Source organism: Hydractinia symbiolongicarpus, chromosome 10 (assembly GCF_029227915.1).
Source record: "Hydractinia symbiolongicarpus strain clone_291-10 chromosome 10, HSymV2.1, whole genome shotgun sequence".
Taxonomy (NCBI): Eukaryota; Metazoa; Cnidaria; class Hydrozoa; order Anthoathecata; family Hydractiniidae; genus Hydractinia; species Hydractinia symbiolongicarpus.
In genome coordinates, this window is record NC_079884.1 from 21,623,355 (window position 1) to 21,634,397 (window position 11,043).

At 33.1% G+C, this 11,043-nt stretch overlaps 1 protein-coding gene across 1 annotated transcript; it reads left to right on the forward strand.

Moving 5' to 3' along the window:
* The first annotated feature begins 335 nt into the window (after positions 1-335).
* LOC130612962 (putative N-acetylated-alpha-linked acidic dipeptidase) lies at positions 336-10,602 on the forward strand. Its single transcript, XM_057434292.1, has 15 exons — positions 336-707; positions 1,027-1,207; positions 1,558-1,651; positions 2,747-2,830; positions 3,376-3,461; positions 3,942-4,061; positions 4,474-4,556; positions 4,913-4,976; positions 5,711-5,778; positions 6,484-6,590; positions 7,284-7,374; positions 7,602-7,860; positions 8,986-9,067; positions 9,549-9,641; positions 10,119-10,602. Exons 1-15 carry the CDS (start codon positions 336-338, stop codon positions 10,306-10,308), a joined length of 1,974 nt encoding a protein of 657 aa, XP_057290275.1. The 3' UTR covers positions 10,309-10,602.
* Positions 10,603-11,043: the final 441 nt, after the last annotated feature.

Sequence of the window (11,043 nt, forward strand, 5' to 3'; positions counted from 1 at the left end):
TGCCTTTTTACATCTACTGAAGACAAGTTTGTCACTTCCACTAATTCTCCATCCACCATAAAAATATACTGAAGCAAAACCGAAGAACCAAAGTTACTTTCATTTTTTTATCAGAGATTGTTTTTAGACAAATGAAACGTACACAACGGAACATACTGAAAAGTGGGTCCTAGAATATGTTTTTTAAAAAAGTATTCAAACTTTAGAAGTTTAAAGCAATATTTAAAAAAGAAATTAGTATAAGAAATGTCCGAAACTGCTGCTGAAGCCTTCCCCTATGGCATTTGCAGTTTCGCGCAGGTTATGCATAATTCATTCAAGCGTAACTAATAGATATGCTATTGCAAATATGTGCTGAACGTGCGTTAGCTTTTCGATCTGCACACTTGGAGCAATCAAATCAAAGCTCCACTGCAAATATGATACTAAAGTTGTTTAATCGGGAGAGAGTCACGTATTTTAGCATCCTTACCATTTCAGTTATTGCATCGTTCTTTATTGGGTACAAGTACAACAAGCTTCCGCAATCAGTGAAAATAGAGTTTAGTAAAAATTTACATGTAGATAGACGAGAGACTGTTGAAAAACGTAACTTTGAATCCCGAGATCGCACACCTGGGGATGTGGAATACGAAGATAAGGAATACCACGAACATGGAGTTAAAAGTGTTAATGCGACCTACTTAGAAGAAACGCTGAGGTTTAGTGTGCTTTAGTTGTGTTTATAACATCATACCAACTTTGTGCCCAGGATATTTTATATTATCTCGGCTGGAAACGCTTTGGCTCTTGAATGGCGTTAATTTCTACAATGATGCTCTAATATACAAATTGCAATACATCCTTTGTGATCATTTTATTAAAGAAATGTTAAATTTGTGAATGTGACATTTGTTGTATCACATCTTGAATTATTTTTAGTTTTATAACGTTTTACTATAAAATAAGTTTGTAAGGAAGTATAAATATTAAGGGAAAAGCACATAAAGTAAGGAAGATTACTAGGATGTCTTATTTTCTTAACAGGCAAGACTGGCTCAATACTATGGTGCATTAGGAGTATTGTTGTATGGTGATCCTGAAGACTTTGGTGAAACAAATGTGACAGGGTACCCTCATTCTTGGGATTTGCCAGCTAGTGCAATTCCTAGAGGAAACATTGTAAATGTGAAAGGTGATCCATTGACACCTCTTTACCCTTCCATCGGTAAGGTTGATGTAATTTCTTTTGTTAGCTTTGTTTGCAGCATGTCGAATAAAGAGGAATCTCTGAAAAAATTACAGTTAAAACCCATTTTTTATGAAAATTCCCTTACTTTGTTGCTTTGTTCTGAGAAATAACAAAATGTTTTGGAATCTTTTTTAGATTGTCAAAATTAGAGTAGTCATATTGTACGCATCAGTACTTTCTTAAGATCCCCCCTAGCCACTTATTGTTAAGTTATATTAAATTCGTATTACCTGCAATTAAGGCATGCTAATGTGTGCAAAAACATAGGGCAGGCTATATAAATGTTAAACCATATAGGTCACTACAATAGTAAAGTGATGTTTTAGATGGCATGTATCGCAGAAAGGAAAACGAGATTGACTATCTTCCCAAAATTCCTGTAACGCCAATCAGTTACATCGATGCTTACTCACTGTTAAGGTATGACAAGCTAATATTTTAAATGCTATTGCAGAGGCTGAGCTTTTATGGTTTCTATTTGTTTTACGTCTTCACCCTTTTCCACATACCATCTGTCAGGTAATGTTTTTTGTCAGATTTTTATACACAACAAAAGTGTATTCGAATAATCATTAAATATAAGTTCTCATACCTTCTCACTGCAATAAGAAAACAGGCAGTAGTAAAATATCTAACTTAATTATCTTTATAAATTACAATAAGAGGGGACATTCTCTTTCAATCTTAAAATATGTCAATACTTCAGTCAAAAATACAGGAAATCTTAAGTGATTTTGATATATGAAATTTATCAACACATCAACAAAAAATAGTGCAATGAAAAAGAGAAAATTTTAAAGATGGTCTCCACAAATGTGCTGTTTTTACATTAGGCACATTTGTCAATGTTATGTTGTATAGAATTTCGGGGTATTTAAGTTTAAAATCTTAACAATGCAAATGTTTGTATTGTCTTGTAATGTAAGCATATTAAAAGAGTAAATAGCAGATTATGTAGTTGACTTAGATGGCTTTAAAGCATCGCCAAAGTTGAACTTTTTAGCAGTCTGGTGTTGGCTGCATTTATCTTTTTCGTAATGTATCCAAAATACTGCTGTTATAAATTATATTAATTGTAGAAGTAATGATGCCCAAACACTAAAAATCTCTTTTATAACGTTTAAATGCAACAAACATTAAACACATGGTTCTATTCAATACAAATATAAGCAATTAAGTTCTCTGTTCCTGAACACTTGTGTATATGAAAAGTTTACAAATACAAACTGCTAGATTTTTGTAATCCTATTCAATTTTTCTTTTAACAATGGAAGAGTTCTTCCGTATTCTTATTTTGCATTTCGTGGCCCATTTATTAAAAAAGCATATATTTCTTTTTATAACAAATTATGGACTTACTATTTACTGTTTAACATAACCTTGCTCTATGCCAGTTATATTTTTTATGATAGAACATAAAAAATGAAAAGTAGGCGATGTTTTAATGCTTCACAAAGCTGCTACCTTTTCTCTACATATTCAACATTTTAATTTGTTCTTTCTCATTTATCACAGCATAATGGATGGCTTAGAAGTGCCAGATCCTTATTGGCAGGGTGGTTTAAATTTTACATACCGTGTCACTTCAAAGACTAAGAGGTCAGTATGAAAATAAGGCCTACTTGTAAGAAAAAGTATGTACAGTCTATCAGCTGTACATCGACCGTGTACATAAGTTGTGATAACGTGCAAGAAAAAACCCACACCTTACAAGTATCTGAATAATTTTCAGTGCTAACACCAAAACATTTCTGTTCGTTTCTACCGATTCTGTCATCTGTTTGTTCAAAGTTAAGTTTAAGTGTATTTTGTTCGTTTTGCCGACCTATTTTGTCATTGCACTTGTGTTAGAAATTTGTAATGGCATACTCATAAAACTTGGATATTGAGTTATCGTTTTATATTCCTTCTTTCAAGTATAAGTTTTGTCTTTTTGTGCACTTCAACATCTTTAAAGATACAAAACCTAAAACAAACCTTTGAAGTCATAAATCCTGATGAAGTAGAAAACATTTAGTTACATTTAATAATTAACTTTTCTTATGTAATAAAGAATTTGTGCTATGCGAATTTAAGCGAGCACAAAGACATGCTGTAAAAGTAGATTGAGTTATGCGTACTTATTCTTGGTTTTGTATTGTTAGGTCATTGCGAATGAAAGTCGATACACCTAAAGAAGTAAGAACTATAAATAATGTTGTTGGCACGATTGTTGGTGCAACAGAACCAGGTAGGAGTCTGATTGTGCTGGCTGATATTTTTGGATTCTTGCAAGAAAAAAACTTGAAAAACGTTATTTGTTGCATATTTTAAAAAAAAGGTAGGCAATCCCGGGAAATAAATAAATAGAGACCAGGAAGAACTTTAGACATTTTAGGCTTGCTGATGCTGCAATAGCGCGATTAGTGTTTTAACTCTGCATTGTGTAATTAAAAGTTTCTATCATTTTACTTACTAATCCGGCACACTGAAAAAACGAAAAACTTGGAACAATTCAGAGATTTTTTAACATCCTGTTTAACAAAAATCAGCTTGTTAAAACTGCTCTTAGTGTTCTGCTAATGCCATTCTTACGTCATCAAAATATTAATTTTGAATTTTTATTGATTGATTGAGAAATGCAACATCCTCCGATATTCTTGAAAATGTGTTCCAACAATATTTCTTCTCATGTTAAGATTGTGTGTAATTACAACTTGTTTTGTGTTAGATCGTATCGTTATAATTGGTAACCACAGAGATGCTTGGGTATTTGGAGGTGGTGATCCATCAAGTGGTACCACCTGTTTAATGGGTATAGCTAGAGCGCTTGGACAAATGTTGGAGATTGGTATATATACATTTATTCCGACTTTTATTCCCCTTGCAGTCTTACGGTATTTTAAACCTAAACATAATTTAGATTTTTGTTGGAAATAGCATAGTATAAAAGTAGTTGAAGGATCTGAGTGTTGAATGACACCCTAAATATCTTTAGATCTTACATATTATATATTCCATAACATATTTCAGTTTTTAAACCTTAATGCTTTTACTGAATTTTGCTTTAGCGCTCTTCATCTGCCTCATAGTTTTTTATTGATACTAGTCGTTAGCCCGTGAAAAATTCCACTGGTTCGCCCTTCCTTTTTATACCGTACTCCGTGCGTCTCGCTACTTGCGCAGCTAAGCTACCATTTTGCGTGACAAACGGACAGACGTATACGGGTATTATAATATAGATGTAAATATTTTTTTTTTAGGCTGGCGTCCAAGAAGAACCATTATGATAGTTAGCTGGGACGCAGAGGAGTACGGTTTGATGGGCTCTGTTGAATGGGTTCAAGTATGTGGAAATTTGTGTTAAACATATGGTGAACTAGCTTGTGTGCGGGGATTTGATCTGGCCAAAATCCTTAAGAATTTGTTTATAATTATATTTCATCGTTTCAAATCATATGTAGTCCGTTTTGAGTATGTGCGGACTATCTGTTATTCACTAAATCAAATCAATGTACCTATATTCTGTTTTTTAAAAAACACATTTAAAAAAAAAATATGGAATGTCAAACAACCTTTTTCGAAAACTATATGGTTCAAACAACAATTTTCACTGCCCTACCCTCTAGCTACTGCAGTATAATATGGGTAGCATACCCGAGTTTTGAAGTGGAAGTAATCGTTATTTGTTGTTGTTTAAAGGAATATCATGCAATATTATCTACCAGAGCAGTGGTGTATATTAACGTTGATATTGGTGTGTCAGGTAGGGAAACATAATTCGTATCTTGTACAGCCCTACAGACTTCCTCAGTTCCAAGTGGAACGCCCGCCTTTAATGCATGAAATACCACACTTTTGATCATCAGCTTTTGCTATGACGCTATTTCAGATTTTAGATTTGCGTTTGTATTTCTTGTGAAGAATGAGGCATGCATATACCGTGAAACACCTAATATAAGCACTTATTCTGTGTGTGCTCTCCCTACCCATAGTTAACGAGTTTAAGATTCGGAAAACATGTTTTTACCCCCCCCCCCCTTCCCCCTTTTTCTTGCCTGTTGATAAAAGGCTTTTTTTGGCGATGATATTATAAACTTGTAGTCAAATATCTAGTGTGGTAGTAATTTTCGCACAATTTCCTCAATTTAGCGAAATCTCAAAAAATATTAGCTTTTGCAAACCGCAAGATTTTGATGTTATTTTTTCATGGTCATCCTTTAATTTATTTCAGAATCACATTTTAAAACTGCTAAAGGTTCAAACTATACCTAAAACAAAAACCACACAGCAGTATATTTTTACATCCTTTTTTATTTGGATAAAGTTTTCACAAAATTGAAAACACACAAGAAATTTTTTCTTTAAGATAGAAAAAATAGTTCGTTTTTTTTTTTTTTTGGGGGGGGGGGATTTGGTTTAAAGCAGTGATAGCTATAAACATAAATATATTAACGATGTCATCTTCAAAGAGGTTCAGTTTTCTTTTTTAACTTCCAGGCAACTATTCTCTTCGAGCGAAATCAACATCGCTACTTATGGACAAACTCTTTTCCATCACTAAGAAGGTATGAAACATTAATAGCGAAAGTCCTGATAGTTTAATTTTCCCTTGAATGTTATTGTATTTTCTGAATGTCCTTGAATGCCTAAAATATACTCAAAAAGATGTAGCCATTGCTATGTGGTTTGACTTCTGAATTCTTAAACTATTGTGTTTTTCTCAACTTGCTTGTCTCACCCTCTGTCTGTGATTAGAATTTTTATTTTTCTGGAAAATAATTTTGAATGGTCACTTTAACACACATGTTGAAACTATAATTAAAAGCAGTATTTGTTAAGAGGGAGTACGGTGCGAAGGGATGATATGACATGAAAAACATGTTCGTGTTGTTTACAGGGTGGTTACCACGCCTGGAAACTACAGGAAATGAAAAATATTCCTGGGGAAAAGTCCTGATATTTGCAAAAATGAGAAAAATCCTAGGAAATAATTTTTCAGAATTTTTGTTTAGGTTCTGTTTTTTCAATCTTCAGATTGTGAGAATTTATTTTTTATTTTTTCTCATGGAAATTTCCGTTTTGATCGATCAAAATTTCTCATGGAAAAAGTCATATAAAACTCTTAAAAAATGCCACCCTGGACATTTTTCTAAACAACACCTATCGTCATATTCCTTGTTCTCGACAACCTTAGTTAATCTTAACATCACTAAAAAGCCAACAATAGATTCCAGTTTTGCAAATAAATTTATGTGTTGATTTTTTTGTAGATGTTGGACCCAGATCATCATCAAAAGAAAGAATTAGAAAAGTCCAGTAGTCTGTATGAAAACTGGAGACAGAAGATGCCGAATCCGAAAAACGCTGATGAACCAACGTAAGTCTAACCCGAAAAGCATCTTTAATGTCAGAACCGTTCTTATTTTTCTGTATATTTAAAAGGCTACAGATCTTTCCAATGCGATATATAAAGCATTCAAGCAAATATTCCGTTGTTTGATTTTTAATGAACTTTCTTTGGTACAAAGTGTAAGAGCTTACGTTTTTATGGGAATTGGTTTTTAATATTTCTGTTCATAATCAATTTAAATGTAATTGGTAATTAGCTTCCTTGATGTCCCCAAAGAAATTCAACTGATTTGAAAAAACGTCTTTTTGGTGGGAAATAGCTTTTTTAAAAAAAAAGGTTCTATTTTTTTATCATTTTTTGACGAATTTCCAGAATTATTGTGGCTTCACTTCATTTTTAATGCTATAAGTAATATTCTGACACAAAAATGCTGATTATAACAGAAACACGCAAGAAAAGTTTCTGTCTTTTAATAAAATTGTTTAAATGGACAATGCTATAAATAAAGTCGGACCGAATGAAAAAAATGCAAGGAGGCTGCTTAAACTGTTTTTTTAATCGAGACAGAAGATTTCCAGTCCTGATTTGCTTGTATACTTAGAGTCGAAGTTAACATCAAATTGATCTTCAGCAAACTCTTCCCTTAGTTATATTAAGTTTTTAATTTGTGCCGCATGTACTGCTCTGATTTTTCTGTAACACATATTTTATATGATGTAGGTATCAGCCATTAGGAAGCGGAAGCGATTTTGCAGCGTTTTATTCATTTTTGGGCGTTCCTTCCATCGATTTGCGATATATGTATAACGAGGTAAGTGGATGTGTCTGACCTCATTGGTTATCCACTGACTAAAGCATTTTACATTTGAACTATATATTAAATAACTTATTAAATAACTTGTCTGTCTGTCTGTCTGTCTGTCTGTCTCTCTGTCTGTCTTCTAAAATGGTTGCTGAGAAGTGTGCTGTACTATGTTTCGTGGATGAACGTACTCACTATTTGATGCAGTTATAAAAAGTACCAATATACCTGTTTAGAATTTTCATAAAACATTGTCAAATTATCCAGCGTATCATACCATCTACGACAACTTTCATTACTTCAAAACCTTCATCGACCCGGACTTCCGTTACCATGCTTTGGTAACCAAGGTTATGTTGGTGTACGGGCTGGAAGTTGCAGATGACCTCGTGTTGCCGTTTAATTTGACGAGATACGCCGCTAAAGTGCTGCAGGATGTGGATGATTTTTATATCAGTTTTCAACAGATGCTGGAGCCGCAAAATATCTCGTTTGGTATGTGCCTACTATTACTTTAATATTTTGTTCGTGTGGGCGTCCTTTCAATTTTTATTTTTGCCAGAAAATTGAAACAAAACAAAACAATAAACACAATTTAAAATTGTTTTGAAACAGTGCAGCAGAACTGCATGTTCACATAACACTCTCGTTTAAAAAACAGGTTCTTTAGTATTCTTTATTTCTTAACAGGAAAACAGGCCACCCCAGGGTGACCGCTCCTCCTTAAATTCCTTAGATAACCGTAGAAAAAGAAAATCTCCTTCAAAGTACTTAATATACTTGTAATTTTAGCTATTCTCCTTATTTTCTCCTTATTTCTTAATTTTTCTGATCGTAACTTTTTTAGAAATGTGTTCATGGATTGTTCATCACCAGTGAAATAAGACATATTTCTCTGTTACCTAAAATCCTATATTTTCTATCTTTCAGGGCATAATTTATATGTATATTTGTATAATATGTATAATTTTCTTATCATAGAACATAGTATGTAACATTAAAGATAGTTTAATTAATTTTCTCCTTAATTATCCTTATTTCTTATTTTTTATTCTCGTTCGCAGCAAAATATCCTTAAAAAAATGTCAATTTGTCTCCTTAATTCTCCTTAATATCCTTACTTTTGCTCTCATTTTATTAGTGGTCACCCTGCACCCGACCGAACCCAACAGTACAACCCAACAGTACAACCTAACAGTGTATATCAAATTTCTATTTCCCTCCCAACTGTTATGAGCCAATTTCAACAATGTCCCACTCTACCTATTTGACCCTTCTACAATTGCTTGAGGGAGAGTAGTCTATCCAAATGAATAAAGAAAAATCCGTTATATGATATGCATCATATATTTTTAAAATATATAAAAGGGGCAAAAAGGCTAGATAGATCAAGACAATTCTAGTTTAAAAGGCTGTCTAAGAAATTAGGAAAAAAACCCGTTAAATTATCTACCCTACTCCATGCATTTTTTACTAATAACCCTATAATTTTTTTTTTAAAAATAATGACAAATGTTTGTGAACAAAAATTTTCAACTGCGAGAGTTGTGCTCAACGGTCCATGGTTTTTTGTTTGTTTTTTTTATTTAATTGTTTTTGTATTTTTTTACTTCCCACTAGCTGCTATGAAAACTGCTACATACCAGTTATTACAAGCCACTGAAACGTTTCATAAACAACTTAAAAGTGTCAATAAAAATGAGTATGTTATTTCTTTTATTCTAATTATATCCGACCTTATTGACACATTTTTATCTCTGCAAAACCACTTTCAATAGATGGGGGAGGGCGTAGTGCATTTTTCTTCGCAAAAACAGATTCCAAAGGGGTGCTTTCTGTGCAGATTGGATAGATGTAGACGTTGTATGCAATATATGTTTCTCACGGCGAGTCTTAACTCGGGTAACTTGAAACGTTGTACCTAAGAATTGTATTACCTATTAAGTATTTCTTGTAATGATTATTCCTGAGGAAAATTAGTCTAAGAATCTTACAATCTTTAATATTTTAAAAGTTGTTATTCGACACAGAATCACTATAAAATACTCTCACTCGTTCTTCATTTTTTATTCACAAAAATCTTTTATTCTAATATGATGTACAAATAAAAGGGGTTGGAGAATTGTTGTGATGTCGACGCCTATTGTAAGCGTGTTTTTATCGAATTCATTTATTATGTTTAGTTGTCATATGGTAAGAAGAATGAATGATCAAATGATGTATTTTGAAAGGTCTTTTGTTGTTCCAGAGGGAGTGCTGGGCAACCGTGAAATAAAGTAGGTCGAGAAGTAATTATTGTTGACACAAGAAGCAATATTGGGGGGCTGAAGTATTCGTGTTAAAATAGCCCCACGCAAAGCTGCATAAAATATCTTGCATTTTTTGTGCAATGTTTACATGGAAGACTTCTCTTTTTTCCCTTGCATTTCTCAAATAAAGGTGTAATCATACGGAATGGAATGAAACACGGGGTTCTAATTCCAACTTAATTTTTAAAACGTTTAGGTTGTGTTTTTAGTCTGTTTTGTCCTGTGACATCTTCCGTCCTGCTCTGGTAAGAGGGTTCAGTAAAATAAGATTCTGTTGTTATCAGAACGTTTTGTGTTTCTGCGTAAGAACACGAGTTCTTGTTTTATACACCTAATTGACCCAGCTAAAAAGATTGTTGATAATTTTGGATGAAAAGTAATTTATCTACTTTTTAAATGTTTGTGAGAAAATTTAACAAAACAACCATCACTTGATATTTTTAGACATATATTATACGCACCGGCGAGGAGAAGTTTATATCAAAAAAATCTTTTTCCTGGCGTTAACCAGTTGTTGTTCGAAATCGATGTCGACGGGGTCGACAGGTGGAATGGCGTGAGAGAACAAATCTCCCTCATCATTTCTATGATAAATAGCGCAAAAAAGACTATATCCAACTTCAACGAACTGTAAAGAAGTTACGATGTTTTTGTCCATTCATGCATATCAATCTTCTTTCCAAGCAGTTGCTAATTGTTTCGGTTACCAGACAATATTGCACGGTGGTTATAGGGAAGGAAAATAACACCGGTCTTTGGTTGACTCAGGAACATAAGAATACGCTTGTTGTACTCACAAAATATACATATGGTAGAATCTAATATGCACTTTCATTAATTTTGCCGTGTACTTCCGACTAGGTTGTATCTAAATTTGGCTTAATTTGCTAATAAACAATACAGTCAATATAGTTTCTGACACAGCAATGATGTCAATCGTCCATCTTCTTTTTTATAACCTCGATAAAAAAATTTTAATTGATAAGATATATTTTTTTTCAACAAGATCGAGTTGAATAGATAGAACTGGTAAGCGCCTTGCGTAAATAAACTGTGATTTTGCGGTGGTTACAAAAGGTAATCTAATATGTGAGAAGATTTCGCCAGCTGCAGCTTGTAGTTTTGGGGGTAGCTGTCACAAGTCATGATAAACTCTTCCACTTATCTTCGAGCAGTCCTCTTTTTCCGCACGTAAAAAAAAAATGCTTATTTTGCCTCGATCCATTTTGGTGTAAGTCAGTGTAATATACAGTGTGGTAGTCAACGCAATAATTGAATGTCTTTAGTTGATTAAATTAACTTATTTTACGAGGTCAGAAAAGGGCATTTATTGAAGTTTAATTTTCAAGAATCAGTCTTGTCACGATAT

Bases quoted from the DNA above. Each gene is read 5' to 3' on its own strand.
- LOC130612962 (XM_057434292.1), top strand. From the start codon at position 336: ATGCTATTGCAAATATGTGCTGAACGTGCGTTAGCTTTTCGATCTGCA. The intron at 3,462-3,941 runs GTAGGAGTCTGA...GTTTTGTGTTAG, and splicing joins TGTTGGTGCAACAGAACCAG to ATCGTATCGTTATAATTGGT. The intron at 6,591-7,283 runs GTAAGTCTAACC...TATATGATGTAG, and splicing joins AAAAACGCTGATGAACCAAC to GTATCAGCCATTAGGAAGCG.